General features: G+C 45.8%; 2 protein-coding genes across 7 annotated transcripts in view; one reads left to right on the top strand and one right to left on the bottom strand.

Moving 5' to 3' along the window:
* The window catches only part of CREB3L4 (cAMP responsive element binding protein 3 like 4), a 31,160-nt gene extending 25,183 nt beyond the window's left edge, over window positions 1-5,977 (bottom strand). For all 3 annotated transcript variants that reach the window (XM_033925532.1, XM_033925536.1, XM_033925535.1), the window contains exon 1: window positions 5,875-5,977. The gene's annotated coding sequence lies outside the window, so the exon portion shown is untranslated. The remainder of the gene's footprint in view (window positions 1-5,874) is intronic.
* A 5,182-nt stretch (window positions 5,978-11,159) lies between these two features.
* Window positions 11,160-20,473, top strand: SLC39A1 (solute carrier family 39 member 1). 4 transcript variants are annotated; one of them, XM_033924110.1, is made up of 5 exons: window positions 11,353-11,434; window positions 12,836-12,934; window positions 15,926-16,183; window positions 18,000-18,130; window positions 18,668-19,360. In XM_033924110.1, exons 3-5 carry the CDS (start codon window positions 16,012-16,014, stop codon window positions 19,358-19,360), a joined length of 996 nt encoding a protein of 331 aa, XP_033780001.1. In that variant the 5' UTR covers window positions 11,353-11,434; window positions 12,836-12,934; window positions 15,926-16,011. The 4 variants fall into 4 exon arrangements, with proteins under 4 accessions (XP_033780005.1, XP_033780004.1, XP_033780001.1 ...); XM_033924114.1 differs by lacking the exons at window positions 11,353-11,434; window positions 12,836-12,934 and adding an exon at window positions 11,160-11,312 and having other exon boundaries at window positions 18,668-20,473; XM_033924113.1 differs by lacking the exons at window positions 11,353-11,434; window positions 12,836-12,934 and adding an exon at window positions 11,168-11,308.
* Window positions 20,474-20,916: the final 443 nt, after the last annotated feature.

The raw sequence follows: 20,916 nt of genomic DNA, 5'->3' as shown, positions 1-20,916 counted from the left end.
ACCCTTCAATTCCTTTATCCTCTAGGAACCTATCCAAACCTTCTTTGAAGCCTTGTAACGTGCTCCGGCCTATCACAGCCTCCGGAAGCGCGTTCCATGTGTCCACCACCCTCTGGGTGAAAAAGAACTTTCTGGCATTTGTTTTAAACCTGTCTCCTTTTAATTTTTCCGAGTGCCCCCTTGTACTTGTGGTTCCCCGTAATCTGAAAAATCTGTCCCTGTCTACTTTTTCTATACCCTTCAGGATCTTGAAGGTTTCTATCATGTCTCCTCTAAGTCTCCACTTTTCCAGGGAGAACAGCCCCAGCTTTTTCAGTCTGTCAGTATATGAGAGGTTTTCCATACCTCTTATCAGTTTAGTTGCTCTTCTCTGGACTCCCTCAAGTACCGCCATGTCCTTTTTGAGGTACGGCGACCAATATTGGACACAGTACTCCAGATGCGGTCGCACCATTGCACGATACAGCGGCAGGATGACCTCCTTTGTCCTGGTCGTGATACCCTTCTTAATGATACCCAACATTTTGTTTGCTTTTCTTGAGGCTGTGGCGCACTGTGCCGACGTCTTTAAAGACGTGTCCCCCATCACTCCCAGGTCTCTTTCAAGGTTACTTACCCCTAGCAGTGATCCTCCCATTTTGTAGCTGAACATCGGGTTCTTTTTCCCTACATGCATGACCTTGCATTTCCCTACATTAAAGTTCATTTGCCATTTTTTGGCCCATTCTTCTAGCGTCGTTAGGTCCCTTTGCAGATCTTCGCAGTCTTCCATGGTTTCAACCCTGCGGTAGAGTTTGGTGTCATCCGCAAATTTAATAACTTCGCAATTTGTTCCCGCCTCCAGGTCATTAATAAATATATTGAACAGGAGCGGTCCCAGCACCGACCCCTGCGGAACTCCGCTCGTGACCCCCTGCCAGTCTGAGTAATGGCCCTTCACTCCAACCCTCTGTTTCCTGTCTGCCAGCCAGTTTTTGATCCATCGGTGAACCTCCCCTTGCACCCCGTGTCTCCACAGCTTTTTAAGCAGTCTTTCGTGCGGTACCTTGTCAAAGGCTTTTTGAAAGTCAAGGTAAATGATGTCAATGGATTCCCCTTTATCCACCTGTCTGTTTACCCCCTCAAAGAAGTACAATAAATTTGTGAGGCATGACCTACCCTTGCAGAAGCCGTGCTGGCTCGACTTTAGCTGTCCATTGTTTTCTATGTGTTCACAGACACTGTCCTTAATCAGCGCTTCCATCATTTTTCCCGGGACCGAGGTCAAGCTCACCGGTCTGTAGTTCCCCGGGTCCCCCCTTGAACCCTTCTTGAAGATGGGTGTGACATTTGCAATTTTCCAATCCTCCGGGATCTCTCCGGTTTTTAAGGATAGGTTACATATTTGGCGAAGTGGCTCTGCTATTACGTTCCTTAGTTCCTTGAGTACCCTTGGGTGAATGCTGTCCGGACCTGGCGATTTGTCGTTCTTTAGTCTGTCTATCTGCTTGAGGACATCCTCTTGGCTTACCTCTAGTTGGACCAGCTTTTCATCCCGATCCCCATTTGCGATGTCCTCCGGTTCCGGAATATTGGATGTATCCTCCCTCGTGAAGACTGACGTGAAGAACTTATTTAACCTGTCTGCTATCTCTTTGTCCTCTTTTACCACTCCTTTTTTGTCTCCATCATCCAGTGGCCCCACTTCTTCCCTTGCCGGTTGCTTCCCCTTCACATATCTGAAGAACGATTTGAAGTTTATTGCTTCCCCCGCCAGTCTCTCCTCATATTCCCTTTTAGCTTTTTTAACCACACGGTGACACTTCCTTTGGTGTTCTTTGTGTTCCTTTTGGTTGTCCTTTGTTTGGTCCTTTTTCCATTTTTTGAACGATGCTGCTTTTTATGGGGACGGGTAGGGATGGAGGTAATTCCTTGCGGGAATGGGTGGGGACGGAGAGGATCCTGGCGGGGATGAGTGGGATTTCTCTCCCCATGCAACTCTCTAGTTCTGAACTGTTTGTAGTTCCTTAATCCGAACAGAAGGCATACCTAAATGGATACCATTACAGTAATCTAACTGTGATAGTACCATCGATTGTAACACTTGTCTGAACTCCCAGTTGGTTAACACATTCTTCAAAAGAGATAATTTGCGCATAGCAAAATTTGATACCTGAGGTTTAAATGATAATTTTGCGTCTAAGATTACGCCAAGTACCCTAATCTCTTTACTAATTACAATCAAGTGATGGCATAGTAGATGAACTTTTCTAGGCCATAAATGCTAATTTTTGTCCCCAACAATCATTATTTCTGTTTTGCCTATATTCAAGTTGAGCCCTTTACTATGCATCCACTCATTAATTTTATCCATGTAACCATTTAACTCAAGAAGCAGCTCATCTCCCCAACTATGTATTTTTAAAAAGAACTGAACATCATCAGCGTTTGTCCCGTAAGAGACACCCATTTTATCCAGCAACTCACTTAACATTGAACAAAGTGGCCGATAGAGCAGATCCCTGCAGCACTCCACAGGGTGCTAAGATTTCAGATGACACTTCACCGTTACTAAGGACACGCATTCTCCTATTTGACAAGAATGACAAGAAACCAATCGCATACCTTTCCTCCAGTTCCTATCTGTCTCAACCTTTCTATTAAACCACAGTGGTCGATGGAATCGAATGCAGCAGAAATATCTAAAAAAACAATGTCCCTGAACAATACCCAAATGTAATTAATCGATGGTTGCAAGCAACAAGGTCTCAAGAACATAAGATTTGCCGCTGCTGGGTCAGACCAGTGGTCCATCGTGCCCAGCAGTCTGCTCACGCGGCAGCCTTTAGGTCAAAGACTAGTGCCCTATTTGAGTCTAGCCTTACTTGCGTATGTTTTGTTCCAGTGGGAACTTATCTAAAATTGTCTTGAATCCCTGAAGGGTGCTTTCCCCTATAACAGCCTCCAGAAGAGCGTTCCAGATTTCTACCACTCTCTGGGTGAAGAGAACTTCCTTGTGTTTGTATGGAACCTTCTCCCTTCCAACTTTAGAAACATAGAGAATGACCGCAGTAAAGGGCCACTGGCCCAACAAGTCTGCCTACTCTAAGGACCCTCCCCCTAAGTACTTCCACAAAGTGAACCCACATGCTTATCCCATTTTTTCTTAAAATCGAGCACGTTGCTTGCCTCAATTACCTGAAGTGGAAGATCATTCCAACGATCAACCACCCTTTCAGTGAAGAAATACTTCCTAGTGTTGCTATGAAATCTCCCAACCCTGAATTTCAACTTTAGCACTACAATTCTTTCTAAAACCAAATTGGTTCTTATCCAAACATTCCACCTCAACAGTAAAACTCTCTAGCTGAGGCAGAACAATTTTCTCCATAACTCTAGCTAAGATGGGTAAGATTGATATTGGTCTATAACTAGACATAAGATCCCTATCAAGGTCAGGTTTCTTCAATACTGGTCTCACTGTGAGAATTTTACAACTCTCTGGAAACAAGCCAGAAACAAGAGATTGATAAACTAAAAAGGGAAAGAGAAGAGAAGGTTGAAATTGTGCTACCCCAGAGAAGTAAGAAAAGGAAACAATCACTTCCTTCTTTCCTGGATGGAGTGGAGGAGTAACATAATGGTCAGAGCGGCAGGCTGAGTACTGGGGAAATCAGGATTTATGAGGGTGGTATGAAAAGTCTGGCAAAAAAGCAAGTTAAACAATGAGAGCTATACACTTAGTCCAGCGAGTTTCCAGTTTTTTTCATATTGTAGGAAAAATAGCTTATGAAAAAAATGTAAACTTGCCGGACTAACAGGCTCGTAATCAAAAAACATAGATGTCCAAAAAGCATCCTAAATCGGCACTTGGACGTCCTAAGGACATCCAAGTGCCAATAATCAAAACCATCTTTCTGTATATCTAGCGAGGTGGTCCGGCCTCTGTACGTTCAGAGCATGAGATGGGCATGGTGGAGGTGTGTTATACGTGAGCTATGGGCGGTCTCAAGGGTGGGTTAGACATGGACGTCTTACAGTGATAATCAAACGTTTTTCAAGACATCCTGGACGAAACTTATACGTTTGGAACGAGACCTGTTTTAGAAGGGTCTAAGTGCCATAACTGACCAGATGACCAATGCATGCGTCAAGATAAGACACCCCCACACTCCCCCAGTGCTCACTGACCCCCCTTTCAACGGCAACATCTGGCATGGAGAAGCCTAGTAGAGCTACATTCAGGTGTCTTTAAGTAGCCTGGTGGGCTAGTGAACCATAGAGAGGAGGACCTAGGCCCATAAGCCACTCTAATCACTACATTTATGGTACAACATGTGATCCCACCCAAAACCTACTATACTACCACATAGGTGCCACCTGCAGCCATAAGTGCTATTGCGGTGGTACAAAGGAGGGTATAGTAGGTATTGGGGGCTCACTCTAAATTACAAGGGGATTATGGTGAGATATACAGCTGGCACCCTTTATGTGACGTTCATAGCAGTGCCCTCTACGGTGTCCCATTGCTCTGTCGGGATGTCTATGTGACTAGTCCATTACTATACTGGCCCCCCCCCCCCCCCCCCCCAATAATCAGGATTAGGATGTTTTTCAACCTGGATGTTTTTCTGATCGAAAATGGGGCATAAAATTAGATGTCCCAGTGGCTAAGATGTCTAAGTAGACAATTTTCAACAAAAATTACATTTGGATGCCCAGCAGTTTGCCATTTGAAAATGGCCATTTCTGTACCTCCAACTTTGGACGTTCAGTTGGAAACATCCAAGTTGGGCTTAGACGTTTGTTTGTTTTTCAATGCCTCATCGTGTGTAGAACCCTTGATGGAGATGACATTGTTTAACTATGTTTTTGTTTTGTTTTTTACCAGACTTTTCAAACCACCCTTGTAAATCTGCAGCTGCTCTTTGTTATCTTGGGCAAGTCACTTAACCCTCCATTGTCTCGGACAAAATTAAGTTTTAAGCACCTCTGGGAACAGGAAAATATCTAACGTACCTAAATGCTGTCAGACATAGGCCGAGGTACCTGAGGAATCCATATCCAAAATAGTTTAAATTTTTTAGTTTGTATTGCAACAGAAGTGATATTCTTCAGGGGTCCTTTACAGCAGTGTATCGCAAACTGTGGGCTGCAGCAGATTCCAGAGATGCCGGTAAAGAGGAGAGGTGCCGGCGTGGGCTGACTGCTTCTAGGATGTGCCTCTCGCGGCGAGCGGCATGTCCTGTAGGCAGTCAACCGGTGCCGACGACTCTTCATCCTCGCCGGCATCTCTCCGTACCTCCCCTCCTTCAGGATCCCCCACCAAAGTGATGGGTTCAGGGTCGTGGCCAGATGGGCCTCCGCACACTTCTGGGTGCCTTCCGGCTGGAGCACTGGGCTTAGTGTGCCTTCTGGCCGAAATGTTTGCTCCACAGCTACAACACCCCTATTTCCAGAGCCCCAATCGCACAAACGCACAAGGTGGAAGGTCACAAAATGTCACCAAGGGGTTGAACCTTGCGGGGAAAGGGGATCGTGATCCTCGCACCGCATTGCCTATATGACAAAAACGCTGCAGAAATATAACAAACACCTGTTTTCGGTGTCTGATTACAGGCACATCCACTACTGCCCTCAGGCCCTGGCTAGGATATTACCTGCCCCAACGCCACAAGAGACCCCTTCTGGAGGGTGACAGGACTCTCCTATCTCCTGCTGCTTCTCCAGTCACTAGTTACCCCTCAGGCTGTTCAGGCAGTGCTCGGCACCAACTAGCCTGCTGCAGCCTGAAAAGAGAGTGCACTGAACACACCAAATCAGTGAAACCGATTCAGATATCAGGTTTACCATATTCCATCAGCTCTTCCCCCCCCCCCCTCAATTTTACTATACCTGTCCTGTAGCCCTGGATCAGGAAATGGGACCAGTTGCCTCACTGGGGATCACTGTGTGCTCCAGGATGTGTACATCCCGGAAAGCTCTGGCCAGGTTACACCCCAGCCTTACAAGGAAGGTTTTGTTTGCAGAGTTAAAGGAGTGGAAGCTGCTCTCCTCAGGGAACAGCTCCACCCCTGCAGGTGTAATAAGATCAGCAGGGGATGAAAGTGTCTCTCTCCATTTGTCCCCTCAGTGCTTTGGGTGAGTTCTTTAAAGAATCTGGCCACAGAAATACGTGTCTAAAGCCTGAGAGGAAGTTCAGGGAGCAAGAAGAGAATAGAGAGATTATGCAGAAAACCGGAGAAAAATGGTGAAAACTTCCCGAGGGGTGCAGAGTTATCCTGGAGCAGCCAAAACGACAAGAGAGGCTGGCACTACTTTTAAACTTTTCTGTTCATTTATTTAGATTTAACTCAATGTCTTTCCAGTATTAATGCAAACCAGTGTAGATTCAGAGACGGAATGGATTTCCCTGTCGTTGGAGGGCTCATGGTCTAAAAGAGGGTTGAATGCAGCAGCATGAGGACTTGGCAAACTGTAGCAACTTGTGACCTCGGGCAAGTCACTTAACCCTCCACTGCTTCAGGTACAAAATAAGCACCTGTAACCCACAGAAAGGTGATATATCAAATCCCATCCCCTTACTATCATGCAGAGATGCAAGGTAAGATGAGGGAGAATATTGTAAGTTACCCTGACCTTTGCTGCTTTTAGGAACCACCAGTTATATCAATACTGGGATCCCCCCAAGGCAGAATCTTGCACCCAGATGTAAGTACAGAGGTGTTTCCTGCGAGACATCAGGGAGATGAGAAAACAGTACCACCATACCTGCCGTGAACAAAATCCCTTTCCTTAGTTCATACAACAGAGAAGGGGAAGATGTGAGTGACATTTTTTTCAGGAACATGGTAATACAGTAAAACCTTGGATTGCAAGTGTTTTGCAAGACAAGCAAAACATTTTATTAAATTTTTACTTGGTATACAAGCAATGTCTTGCAATACAAGTACATACAGTATACACATATGGCAACTGAGTCGATGGTTCTTCTCTCTCCAACGCTGCAGGAGTGTAATGACGATGCTAAACGAGTGAGGGTTTGCAATACGAGCATGTATACTATTTTCTATTAAAGTTTTTGGGTTGTGGAACGAATCGTCTTGAGTTTGTTATATCCTACGGGGAATTTTGCTTTGATATACGAGTGCTTTGGATTACAAGCATGCTTCTGGAACGAATTATGCTCTCAAACCAAGCTTTTACTGTACTTGGTTTTAATTTGTATCACCATAATTACTCATGTAAACCACTGTGAGCTTCATTATTGGCTGTATACAAATAAAGATTGTATTGTATATACAGTAAATGTGACCGAGTAAATAAATACGTTATTCTATTGTTTTCTTTTCACTGAGTCAGCTGAAAGTAACAGATAGTCATGGCATTTCATATTTCTTTATGAACGGATTTGGCTTTTTTAATCTTGATTATTCTGGCTTTCACAGACATGAAATACTCCTAAATATATGTCAGCATTAACAGCTCTATGGCATTCCTTTAGTTAAACTATAACAAGAAATAATCAGCTGCACTGTGTAATGACATCTGTTCCATAAAGCAGATCTGATATCGGAGATTACAGGCATTGTCATTCCCTCCAAGTACAAGCTTTCTATTGTTGAGTAAAAGAATAGGGAAGGAAGGACTGTATCTTGGTCACAGTTTATTTCAGAGCTGACGCCACCAGCCAGCATAATTTCAGCATGCAGTAAATCCCATCCAGCACCAAGGCTTCCCTCCTAAATCCATACCAGTCAGTGCAAAAATGATTTATATGCATGAGCTAACCTAGAGCACACACACCGGCCCAGGGTGCATTAAAAAAATAGACTGAAAGCTCACCTTTTTGAGATTTCCTTCAACGCGGAACCCTCGCCGTCTGCTCATCACCCTAGCCAGCAGTTTAACCATCCCCCGTTAACTATAACTCCGACCCTGATACGCTGTCCTCACTTGGATTCTACGAATCGGTCCTTTCCTGGCTTGTTTCCTACTTCTCCCATCACACCTTTAGTGTATGCACTGGTGGGTCCAATTCTGTTGTCATCCCGCGTACCCCAGGGTTCTATCTTAGGACCTCTTCCCTCGGTGCTCTGATCTCCTCCCATAGCTTCCAGTATCACTTCCAGTATATGCTGATGATTCCCAGATCTACACCGAGATTTCACCTAAAACCCCAAAAAAAGACTGGCTGACATTGCTGCCTGGATACTCCTCCGCCACTGAAACTAAACTTGCCCAAGACTGAGCTACTTCCCTTTCCTCCTAAACCCTCTGCTCCTCTCCTTCCATTTTCTGTCTCTGTAAATAACACTGTTATCGTTCCTGTCTCCTCTGCTCATAACCTTGAAATTGTCTTTGACTCCGACCTCTCATTTTCTACCCACATCCCCAAAACTGCTATAACCTGTTGCTTCTTTCTCTCGGAGCACACTACCCGGACCCTTGTCCACACTGTTGTAACCTCCTGCTTAAACTACTACTACTTTTAATGATTTCTATAGCGCAACCAGATGCACGCAGCGCTGTACAGAGACACAAAGAAGAAGACCACTGCAATCTACTTTAAAACCGCCTCTCCCGCAATCTGTACAAAACTCTGATGCATGACTTATCTTCTGCCAACCTCACTACATTCACCTAACCTCTCTCCTCAGATCACTTCACTGATTTCCTATCTGCCTTCACATACAATTCAGCCTCCTATTACTAACCTACAAGTGTTTCGCTTCTCTCTCCTTATACACCTCCTCGAGAACTCCGTTCCTCAGATAAGTTTGAACCCTTCTCCTCCACTGTCAATTCCAGACTTCGTTCCTTTCATCTTGCTGCTCCATATGCCTGGCATCCTATTTGTCTGTCTTGATTGTTTAGATTGTAAGCTCATTCGAGCAGGGACTGTCTCCTTTGTGGCTATGTAAATCGCTGCATACATCTGGTAGCGCTCTAGAAATAATGAATAGTAGTAGTAGGAAAGCCATGGCAATGAGGCTATTGATTATTCAATACAAAGAAGTCCAAAAGGCTGACAGAATGCAGGTCTGAAGATTTCATACTGTCAGCTTAAGAATACACAGCTTGTGCAGAGCAGCTGTGGGCAGTGTGCTGGGTCAGAGACATGAGTGCCAGCCTGTGGGAAGATGGGTCTGTGCATGAAAACTTGTATTCTACTTATAGAGCTTGATATTGCAAACATTTTATATGCAGACTAGTGTTCCAGTACATGCAGCTCTGGGTACATGCAGAGTTCAAGATCTAGCTGCTGCTAGCGTGAACCCATGCATCCATGTGCCTGCTGCGTTTTCCTGTGTTGGCACACATTTTTGCGCAGGGCTCATTTGCATAGTCTTAACTTATTGTATTGGTAAGTAAAGTTTGTGTTAGGAAGTTGTCTGCTCTGCATTAACTTTAACACAAAGTTTTTGCCTCAGCCCCAGAGACTGCAAATAGGCAGATTAAAAAAAAAATAATAATTCAGTGTGTTCGATGAATGAATATCCTTTGCCATCTTCATCACTGTAAAAGTGGTTTCTCTTCATAGATAACTAAAACCTACAACCTGAGCTAGGATGGGACCAAAACCCTGCATCTGTGCTTTGGCTAACTAAATCGAATTGATTATGGTGAATATTGTGATCACTGGGTACTGCATGAGCAAAATATATATATTTTTTAATATGCAGTAGCAACATTACCACAGATCCCTAACGCTGGAGCTGAGAAGTTTGATGTGTGGGAATGACAGTCCCTCCTCAAATCCTTTGAGCTGTGGCACTGGAACTAGTACAGCAAGCAGAACCATACGGAGCTAGAGCTGTGTCCTGTGTGACACCATGCCAATGAGAAGAGATGGTGGTCTGGGGACAATTTTTGGTCCTCGAGGGTCGGAATCCAGTCGGGTTTTCAGGATTTCCCCAATGAATATGCATTGGAAGCAGTGCATGCAAATAGATCTCTTGCAAATTCATTAGGGAAATCCTGAAAACCCGACTAGATTCCGGCCCTCTAAGACCGTAGTTGGCCACCCCCGCCCTAGGAGAATGGTATAGAAAATTGAATGAATAAAATAAAAATCCAGGAGTGGAACCGAGCTCTGGCAATGTCTCCGAAGAGGTTAACTTTGCACATGCTAAAGCCACGCCTCTCATGCCTTGCCCCTCCCACCTCTTGCACTACACTCTGGGAATATCCCTCCCACCACTTGCACTCTTTTGGGGAAATCTCTGGGAATTTCCCTGTGCGAGACTTTAAATTCAGGCTAATAAAGTTACGTGATGAATGTTTGCAGGATTTCTCCAAACCTCTGTCAATAAACATTGTTTTCGCCAATCCCGTTCAACTGTGTCATCTCTGTGAGCTGTTTCCTGCCCAATCAGATCACGAAGAGGGTCTCTGCGGCGGTGCCACTTGGTGACATCAGACGCCCAGTAGCAAGAAGCGAGCGAGGATTAGCGAGTGTGTTGCTATAGCAACCAGGCCCTGTGACGTTTAAATCTGATAATGGAAAGTTCCTTTTCAGGGGCTGGCGAACAGGGCACCTCCCTGGGGCATGCTGGGATTTGTAGTCCTGCTGCTAATAGACCCTTCCCAGAGATGAGCTGATTACAAACTGTTTAACCTGGGGTACAGCGAACAAAGTGGGGCAGTTTCACGTCTGCTGTGACACTGGTGTCACTAGTCTGCTGTTCCTTGCAGGCTGTTGCCACCCAGAGGAGTAAAGCATGTGAGTGCTTACTAGGTTCACTTATTAGCCCAGACTTGGGCTACTCCAGTCCTCGAGGGCCGGAATCCAATCGGGTTTTCAGGATTTCTTAAACGAATACGCATGCTTTTTCAATGCATATTCATTGAGGAAATCCTGAAAACCGGATTGGATTCCGGCCCTCGCGGATCGGAGTTGCCCATGTCTGCTCTATTCTAGGCCACTTTCTTGTTTCCACAATTCCGTCCATGTCAGTCTCATCCCATTCCAGAATTATGGGCCAAGCCACAATTTCAACCCCCTCCCCACCCTTAATTTCCATGTGGCTCAGCCCCTCCCCATCCCTCATTTCCCTTCATTCCTGCCCCTAATTTCCACAATTAGAGAACGGAATCCGACGTAAGAACAGCTAGGGGCGTGTCAGACAGGCGTATGGTTGTTCCCTCCCCCTGATTGGCCCCGCCTCGCTGTCTTCGCGGACTACGGTTGGTCGGTTCTTTCCTGACTTGTTGCGTCATGGCGCCGGGCTACAGTGTATCCGGCGGCGGCTTTGAGCATTCGTTTGGGAGGCGGTGCTGAGCGGGAATACGGCACTGACGTCTGCACTGGCTCTTTAGCGTAAATGCAGGTCTGAGGGCTCACTGGGCTTTGGGTTACGCGTGGCTGAGCTGGAGGACCTTGATCGCCGGATCTGGGGAGCCTCTGATTTTTCTCGGAGGGGTCTCTGATCTGGTTCTGGGTGGTTTCTGTGTAGCTACCTCTGATTTGTTTCCGGGGTGGGGGTGTCCTTGTGTATCTGTCTCTGAGGTTGTGGGGTCTCTGTGTTCCTGGCTCTGATCTGTCTCGGGGGGGGGGGGAGGGGGGTGTTCTCTGTCTACCTGAATCTGGTGGGTCTCTATGTACCTGGCTGTGGTGAGTCTCTAGGGCAGTGACTCAAATTGTTTGCTGTCTCTGGGGTTGTGGGATTTTTGTGTTCCTGGTTCTGATCTGTCTGGGTGGGGGGGAGGTCTCTGGCTACTTGAATCTGGTGGGTATCTAGTGCAGGGATCTCAAAGTCCCTCCTTGAGGGCCGCAATCTAGTCGGTTTTTCAGGATTTCCCCAATGAATATGCATTGAAAGCAGTGCATGCACATAGATCTCATGCATATTCATTGGGGAAATCCTGAAAACCTGACTGGATTGCGGCCCTCAAGGAGGGACTTTGAGACCCCTGATCTAGTGGGTCTCTATGTACCTGGCTGTGGTGAGTCTCTAGTGCAGTGACTCTCAAACTGTGCCACGGCACAGTGGTGTGTCAACCAGAGATTCTAAAATTTTACTTTATTTTTAAAAGAATTCCCTTCATAAGTATACATTAGAACAGATGATATGTATGTCATGTACACAAGACTCTGTCAAGGTTATTATGAGTGCCTGTGTGCGTAGGGATACAACCATCCAAACCAGCATCATTCTATGATGTCATTAATCCTTAGAAACTAATGGCAGTAGTTATCCTAACTTGAGCAACAAAGCAATCAAGGCTTTGTTACCATTTGGATTGTCTTATCTTTGCGAACTTGAATTTTCAGCTCTGACAGAAATTAAATAAAAAAGAAGAGAGTGACTGCAAATGGATGATGAAATATGTGTTTTTTTGCATTTTTAGTTCATTTGCACTCAAAAACAAGCACATCCATCACATTGATTAGCAATTCTATTCTATCTATTTTAATTTTGCCATTGTTACGATTACCCAGACAAAGCTTAAAGAACTTTAAATAAATAACTCTCAAATTTTAGGTCCTCTTTTACTAAGCCGCGGTAGAGGTATGAGTGTCAGAGCATTTAGCGCTCCAGGCCACAATAGAAACCTCTACTGCAGCTTGGTAAAAGAGGTTAAATTTTTGTTGGTTTTGCAATTATATAATGCCAAATATAATGTGCCACAAAAAAAATTTTGTTCCGTTTAGTGTGTCAGAGCTACAAAAGTTTGAGACACACTGCTCTAGGGGCTCTCTGTATCTGTCTCTGGATGTCTGTGGGATCTGTCTGTTCTCGGTTCTGATCCATCTCTGGATCTGTATACCTGGTTCTGGTCTTATCTCTCAGTTTCTGTGAGATCTCTGTGTATCTGTCTCTGAGGTTGTGTGTTCTCCATGGTCAAGCAGGGATGAGTCAGCCACACATTGGTGAAGTCATCCGTCAAGCCCCAAAGTGCGGGTTTGCTCTCCTAGAGCTCAGAGGGAGCCTTTGGGACCTTCTCTTGGGTATGTGCCAACTAGCCCTATATATCCCTGCTTGTTCCCCTCCAGCCTCAGTTTACCTTATTTGCCCAGCCTAACGGTCGGATTCTTCCAACACTCTCCATCCAGAAAGAAAAGAAGGAAAAAGGATGGCTGACTCTCAGACAGAAAGCACATCTAAACCAGTTTTTAAGATGTTCCAGAAATGCAAGCACAAGATGACCACTGCAGACGCCCATAAGGTTTGCATTCGGTGCCTGGGGAAGGCTCACCTCATGGCTGCCTGCCCCCTGTGTCTGCAAATGTCGCCAGATGCTCAAAGACGACACTTGCACGCCCTGAAAGACCTGGAGAATCAGCAGCCAAAGAAAAAAAGAAGCTTGCGGCACCACAGACTACCGGGCCCTCCACCCAACCTCCGGTGCAAGTCAGGCCTGCCTGGCAAAGGAGTCCACTCCGCACGCAGCCCTGGCCCACCTCGAGGACTTAAGGGCACCCCCAACAGCAGTGCAGCTACACCAGACTGTGACGGAACAGCAAACTACTGGATTACCCGCCCTGCCCCGGATTGAAATCGAGTCTGGACAGGTGAAAGAAGCAACCCCGCTGGCAGTATCCTGTCACTTGGAGGATCATGAGCTTTCCCCGCACCTTTGTGGCTGCTTCTCAAACTGTCGACGGCCAGCGCTGCCCTCTCTCTTGGGCAGCCGCAGTAGACCTGGGAAACCTCACAAGCTGCAACTCAAGGCAGAATGGTTGCAGCTTTCCCCACCACACCAGCCCCATCGGCTCCTGCCTCTTTAGGATGCGACTCAGTGGCTGACCAAGCCACTAGGCTCTGACTCAGCGCCACAGCTCCATCCTCTTAAAGGGCCAACGCACAGATGGGCCTAGCAAGGAAGGGAGCTCACGCAGACCATGTGCGAACATCCCCCATTGGCCGGAGCCCCTCCAGGAAGACTCATCGCCAGAAGCGCCACAGACATTCCTCCTTGGCCTCCTGCACCTCAAGCGACCGAGGAAGAGAGCGTGGATTTAGATACAGATAGAGCACAACTAAAGGGCAGCAAGGGTCCAAGGACCACTATGCCCACCTTTCACATATACAAGAAACAACACCACTAACCCCCCCCCACACTGCAACAACAGTTCTGCACGGCACCTCTTCAATACCCTCCTAGCCCAATTCTTACCATCAGGGGCTACCCAAGTCCCGAGTATCACATCATGCCTGCACCTGCCAAACTGCATCATTGGGACCACCTCCGGGGACAATCGCATCGCAGTCACCCACCTCAGAGGACTACTTCTCAGAGCAGGAGAATGAAGACCTCATGGAGGACTTGGACATGGATACAGAGGAACCAGTTGCTACATGCCTAGACCTGTTGGGCACAGCAACCGGGAGGATTTGGATATCACGTCTCCAGAGGGGGGGGGGGGGGAAAGTGAAATTTTGTTACTTCTTTCCTTGTTCAGTAGTGCCAATGTGGAAGGGTTTTTTTTTTTTTTGTCTGTTGGTTGGGGTCTATAAGAGTCCAAGACCTTTGCAGAGATTAGTTTCGTTTTGCAGTGCATTCTCGGGTGGGTGGGAGGAGGGGAGGTTTGTGGGGCTCCTTAGTTGGAGGTTGGGGGACTGTTGACTTTATTGAGTTATGAAATTTGATGTGACTTATTTGCTGGAATGTATAGTTGCAGATTGTTTTGCGCTTTGGCTGTAAGATCAACATTTCTGGTTTTTTTTTACTCTCTTATCATCAATAAAAAATATTGTTTGAATTATAAGATGCTTTTTTGATGTCTATGTTTTTAGATTATGGGTCCCTTAGTGTTTAGGGAGAAGAGATAGTGGACGCCATCCCCTCACAATTCCCACTCCATCTTTTCATCTGTAATTCTCTGTTCTGCTGTCCAACACTCACAGTCATCAAATCACATCCATCTCCTGCTCTGTTCCCCCCCCCAGTCCTATCTTCAGCTTTGTTCCCCTTCTCCATATACCATCTATTTTCTGATTGGCCCCAGAAGCATTCTGTCTACTGTATTTGCCTCCTGCCTCATCTGACATGACTTCCCGTGTCTGTGTAGTTGGGACAGGGCAGAGGAAATGCTTCCGGGGCCAGCCAGAGGCAGTTTGTTCTACTGTGCTTGGCGCGGTTCTCCAGTGTTTCTATAGTTGCTGGAAACGCCAACAAGGAGGAGGAAGGAAGGATGAGAGGGATTGGACAAAATGTGTGACCCCGTAGTGATACCTATGGTGCATAGTTAGTTGCTGTTTTCTTTGAAGTCCGTTTGGGGGGGGGGGTGACCGCTCCCGTTGTGTCCCACCCCCACCCACCTACACTTCTGCTCTGCTTGATTTCTCTGTACTTGTACAGTTATCTTTTTATCTAATATACTGCCTTTCCTCCACAGATATCAAAGCAGTTTACAATACACTGAATAATAAGCAGGTCCTCTAAGTATTTTCCTTATCTGTCCGGCAGGCTCACAGCAAGGTACCTGGGGGCAATGGAAGGTTACGTGACTTACCTAGGAAGACATTGGATAGGGTTATTTAGCTTGGATTAATGATAGAGCCCTTAACCCTTTCAGGACCATAAGGATCGTAGGCCAATTTTTGTGGTTTTGACGACATTTTTATGGTAAAAAGGGCTTGCAGATGCCAAAAAATTGATTTTTTTTGGTGAAATATCATTATTTTTTTTAAAAAAAATCACACTTCTGGCTTATGGACAGTGTGGCAAGTGAATCTTCTCGTCAATCTGGCAACGACGCTAATGAATGAATGTCGGAACCAGTTTGTTTACATAAAGGCAGTATCATATGGAATCCGTACATATCAAATTTAGAACTGTAGACTATCCCAATCAAAATTTATAGGATTTTAAAGTTATGGGACAAATATGTCCCTTGGTCCTGAAAGGGTTAAAGGTAGAAGGAAGTTTTTTGAGTGCTTGTATGTACTTGTGTATGTAAGATAACTTGCATCCAAGCTTTCTTCTTAACTTCTAGGTGGCTAAAGGTGCAGAGCCCAGAAGTCGGCTGCATAGCTGGTGCCGATTGGAAAGGACCTCTGACTGTACCCGCACTTAAGAGGGATGGAGAACTCTGCGAAAATGGTTTGGAGCCCACGCTTTGATTCTGTTCCCCGGTCCCCAGTGGGATTGGAGGTGAAGCTGGGGTCACTGGTGACCCTTCTTCTGCTCACTCTGGTGTGTGGCCTTGTCCCTCTATTCATCCTGCAGTGTCGGAGGAGTGTAGGTCTTGCAGGTAACCTTTGTTGCTTTATTCAGATGTAGGGCTTGGGACTGGCTGTTCTCCTGCCCTTTGCAGAGCATTGATAATACCTTAAGCATGATCCAACACTTATAAATGAAGGCATTGTACTGGAGGTTTGCAAGAGCACAGGGGAAACATTTATAGTAGAATGTCTAGGAGTGACAGTAAATCCTTTTTCAAGGCTTGCAATGAATTGCCCTAGATCACCTGCTGCTGCTCAGATAGGACAAACCGACCTGTTCAGGTTAGATTTAGAGTGCTGTAACTTGAAATGCCACTGTTTATTATGTCCATCTTAATTTCTGAATATTTTATCCCACTTTAAATACTGTTCAAGATAGACAAGTCACCTTGTCTCCCAGTTACTGTAAGCCAAGGACACACGTTTCAGTAGAGGGAGTAGGATTTGAAATTTGGTTTTCCTGGTTCTTGCTCCTCTAACCATGTGGGGCTGCGGGAGGTTATGGCTGCATCACTGAACTTTAGTTTTGTTTTGGGAACAGGGTATGTGAGCCTGAGCTGATATAATTAGAACAAGAACATAAGAATAGCTTTACTGGGTCAGACCAATGGTCCATTTCTCCCAGTAGCCCATCCTCTCGGTGGCCAATCCAGATCACTAGTACCTGGCAGAAACTCAAGGAGTAGCAACATTCCATGCTACGATCCACGTAGCATGTCTGTCTCAATAAGACTCCATGTCTGTCTCAATAAGACTATGGACTTTTCTTCCAGGAACTTGTCCAAACCTTTCTTAAAACCAGCTACACTATCCGCTCTTACCATGACCTCTGGCAACGCTTTCCAGAGCTTAACTATTCTCTGAGTGAAAAATTATTTCCTCCTATTGGTTTTAAAAGTATTTCCCTGTAACTTTTGAGTGTCCCCTAGTCTTTGTAATTTTTGACAGAGTAAAAAATCGATCCACTTGTACCTGTTCTACTCCACTCAGGATTTTGTAGACTTCAGTCTTATCTCCCCTCTTTTCCAAGCTGAAGAACCCTAACCTTTTTAGTGATTGGGGGAACAGGTAGGAGGGCGAGGCCTAGCAATGGAGTCTTGTCATCGGGGGAGATTTTTCTTCTGTTACCTATGGCTAGTTATAGTGGTAGAGATGTCAATAAGGGCTGTCACCGGTGATTTTAATGGGGTTGGGGGTACATGCACATATAGTGCCACCTTCTTCCTTCCTAGAGGCTGGGCAGTGTTCAGATACATTTATGAAAATACCTGCTTTCCTGCATGAAATGTGAAGAAAATGACTGTCATGAGGTGTCCTCTGAGAGAATCACTTAATAGTGCTTTGTTTTAATATGGTTGCTAAGGGAACGTTTTTGCTTGGATACAGAAAGTAGACCCTATTAAAACTAAATTGATCAGGAAACGTGAAAGGGTATCATAAATAATGTGTTTTGGAGCGCAGCACAGGGTAACGATTGAGCAAAACCATAACCCAGTTGGAGATGTTGCCCCTGAGAAAAAGAACTTGGTACATCTGGAAAGAGCGATTTAAAATGAGAGCAAGAGCAGCTGCAGGGCTGAAGGGTTTCCTCAAACTCTGCTAGATATGCACACAGGCTCTGAAACGTGTCCCGAAGTGATCCTATCCTTCGGGACCCTGTCTCCATCATCATTGCAAAATTTGCATCCTGCTTCTATGACAGGACACGTGGTCTTGGGAGCCATTTCTGAAGGCATTGGGTGGCAGGTAGATAGTACAGGCCATTTCTGAAGACTACGATGGGGTGTGCAGAGGACAGCCAGGTCTTTTTTGTGACTTAACACTTGGTGTAATGCTTTTGGGCAGATACCCGGCGGAAGGTCCTGAGTCTAGTGAGCTGCTTTGCTGGTGGTGTTTTCCTTGCTACCTGCCTCCTGGATCTGCTGCCAGATTATCTTGTCAGCATGTCTGAGGCGATGGAGAGGCTGCATGTCACCGTGAGTCTTGAGTCCACACACTTCATCATTTTGCTTGTGTGTATGTGTATGTGGCTTGTTCAGGAATCTCTCCTCCCTCCCCCACCCCCATGTACTCACTTTTCCTTATCCTTTTGCTTCTTTTGCTCTAGACTTGCTCTTCCCAGTTGTATTTTCTCTCAGATGTTCAGCTAAGGAAATCCATTTGCTTGGGGTCTTTCCCTTCTCGCCTCACTCTTCTTCCTTGTACCCACTACATTTGGACTCTGCGTCATTGGTACCTGATCAGAGAAAGTGTACAGGTTATGAAGGTGAAAGCCAAAACTGGAAGCCAGGAACTCTTCACATCTGGCATCCTCTTTCACTTACAGCAAATGTGGGCAGTAACTGTCTCCCATTTCATTGGATAAGATGAGCACTTTTCCCTTTCCGTTGTCTTCTGTGTGCCTGGCAGTCTGTTGCTGTGCTTGGAATTTAGTGCCCTGTATTGCTAGAACTGCAGCGAGTGTGTGCTCTCGGTAACTGGGTCTGTGACGTAGCTTCTGGTTCCTCTTTCAGCTGCAGTTTCCATTACCGGAGTTCATCCTTGCAATGGGCTTCTTCTTGGTCCTGGTGATGGAGCAGATTGTCCTGGCTTTCAAAGATCAGTCTGGATCTCTAGACGAGACGCAGACGCTGCTGGGGACTTCTGTAAATAATCAAATCCAAATCCAAACTCGGCACTGGCACGATGGCCCAGTACCTGCAGCACAACAGCATGGTGAGGAAAGAGTCCACATCCACATCGACTTCAACTCGCACTCCACCATCCGTTCCTTCATACTGGTTTTCTCGCTCTCACTGCATTCAGTCTTTGAGGGGCTTGCGGTGGGGCTGCAGGAGACCAGCTCCAAGGTGCTGGAGATCTCCCTTGCTCTTCTGATTCACAAGAGCATTATCGCCTGCAGCTTAGCACTGAAGCTTGTGCAGAGCCAGCTACGGCAGACTGTGGTGGTGACCTGCATTCTGCTCTTTGCTGTCATGACTCCTCTGGGTATTGGACTGGGAATAGCACTGACCGAGTCATCGAATGATGTGCACCAGCTGAGCCGTAGTGTGCTGGAGGGAATTGCAACAGGCACCTTCATCTACATCACTTTTCTGGAGATTCTGCCTCATGAACTCAGCTCCTCCCAGCAGCGCATTCTCAAAGTCCTGCTGCTTATCACAGGCTTTTCTGTTGTCACTGGTGTCCTTTTTATTAAAATATGAAGCTGCTGTAGGTGGAACACCTTTGGCAGTCTATGTGAGAGCATACTGCCTCCCTCATGCGATACACAAGCCTGAGGGGATTCCACTGGCTCGCTTTCCTCCTGCGCTGCTACTGGAAGCATGTTCTCAGTGGTGCCTTCACTTCTCCATACAAACTCTTTTCTATTTGGTTGAACCTCTGCAGCTCCAGACCTAGGTCTAAAGGTTTTGTTGGCCTCTCTGTTTACAGCCACACATATCAGTGTTGTGCAATAAAATTGTGTGTGTGTGTAAATGGAAAGCAGTGCTGATGGGAAAACTGTGTTCCAGTTTGAAACTGGGAACTAACGCCACCAAATCCCGTGTTCCTGGAGTGAAAGCATTATTGCTGTGCATATTTGTTATTCATAGCCAGCAAAGAAATCTCAGAGAGCTGTTTACAAGGTTCTACTTTTTCTACACCTTTGACGCCAAGACTTGGGGCTCCTTTTTACTAAGCTGCGATAGCGGTTTTAGCGCGCGCTAAATCGCCCCGCACGGTAGATGCTAACACCAGCATTGAGCTGGCGTTAGTTCTAGCCGCGTAGCGTGGGGTTAGCACACACTAAAAACACTATCGTAGCTTAGTAAAATGAGCCCTTGGTTGTGCTGATTGTTTTTAGGTATGTATTTAGATACTGTTAATACTTTTGTATGTAGAATGGAAGATTTATTAAACAATGCTACAGCATATATTTTTCCTAAATTAACACCTTTATCCAAGTATCATTTTAAATAACTGTAATGCCACAATCGGAAAGAAAGATGTTACAAAAAATGTCATCCTCCTGTGGCTTTTTTTTATACATAATAAAATGTTTATCTATTTTGAAAATAGAGTTGTGAAACTGAATCAAACAAAAGTTGGCTAAGCAAGGGAAAGAAAGAGAGAATACCAATTAGATTAAAAAATAAATGAGGATAATGTTGGAGCTTAAGTCTTTGAGGTCCCCATGCATAACCTCGGGAAACCATCCCCATGTCATTCTTTAAGAGAACCAGAGTATAACTGGGCACAGCCACTGACCCTCAAGCCTTGCATTGAAGGACGCTAATGTAGGACGAAGGTTGCGATAGACACTGAAGAATGAGATGGGATGGTTTCCCGTGATTAGCCTAGGGCAGGGTTAGGGAACTCTGGTCCTCGAGAGCCGTATTCCAGTCGGGTTTTCAGGATTTCCCCCAATGAATATGCATAAGATCTATTTGCATGCACTGCTTTCAATGGGGAAATCCTGAAAACTCGACTGGAATATGGCTCTCGAGGACCAGAGTTCCCTACCCCTGGCATAGGGGAAGGGGATGAATCAATTACCATGTTCCCTATGCCAGGGGTGTCCAATGTCGGTCCTCGAGGGCCGCAGTCCAGTCGGGTTTTCAGGATTTCCCCAATGACTATGCATGAGATCTATTTGCATGCACTGCTTTCAATGCATAGTCATTGGGGAAATCCTGAAAACCCGACTGGACTGTGGCCCTCGAGGACCGACATTGGACACCCCTGCCCTATGCCATGTTGAGCAAAATCTCCCTCTTTA

The sequence above is a fragment of the Geotrypetes seraphini genome, chromosome 16 (genome assembly GCF_902459505.1).
Source record: "Geotrypetes seraphini chromosome 16, aGeoSer1.1, whole genome shotgun sequence".
In the NCBI taxonomy this organism is placed as follows: domain Eukaryota; kingdom Metazoa; phylum Chordata; class Amphibia; order Gymnophiona; family Dermophiidae; genus Geotrypetes; species Geotrypetes seraphini.
This window is presented reverse-complemented; position numbering and strand designations above follow the sequence as displayed.

Excerpts from the sequence above, each read along its gene's own strand:
- SLC39A1 (XM_033924114.1), top strand. The coding sequence starts at position 16,012 with ATGGAGAACTCTGCGAAAATGGTTTGGAGCCCACGCTTTGATTCTGTT. Across the intron at positions 16,184-17,999 it reads GAGGAGTGTAGGTCTTGCAG|ATACCCGGCGGAAGGTCCTG; the intron begins GTAACCTTTGTT and ends GCTTTTGGGCAG. Across the intron at positions 18,131-18,667 it reads TGGAGAGGCTGCATGTCACC|CTGCAGTTTCCATTACCGGA; the intron begins GTGAGTCTTGAG and ends TTCCTCTTTCAG.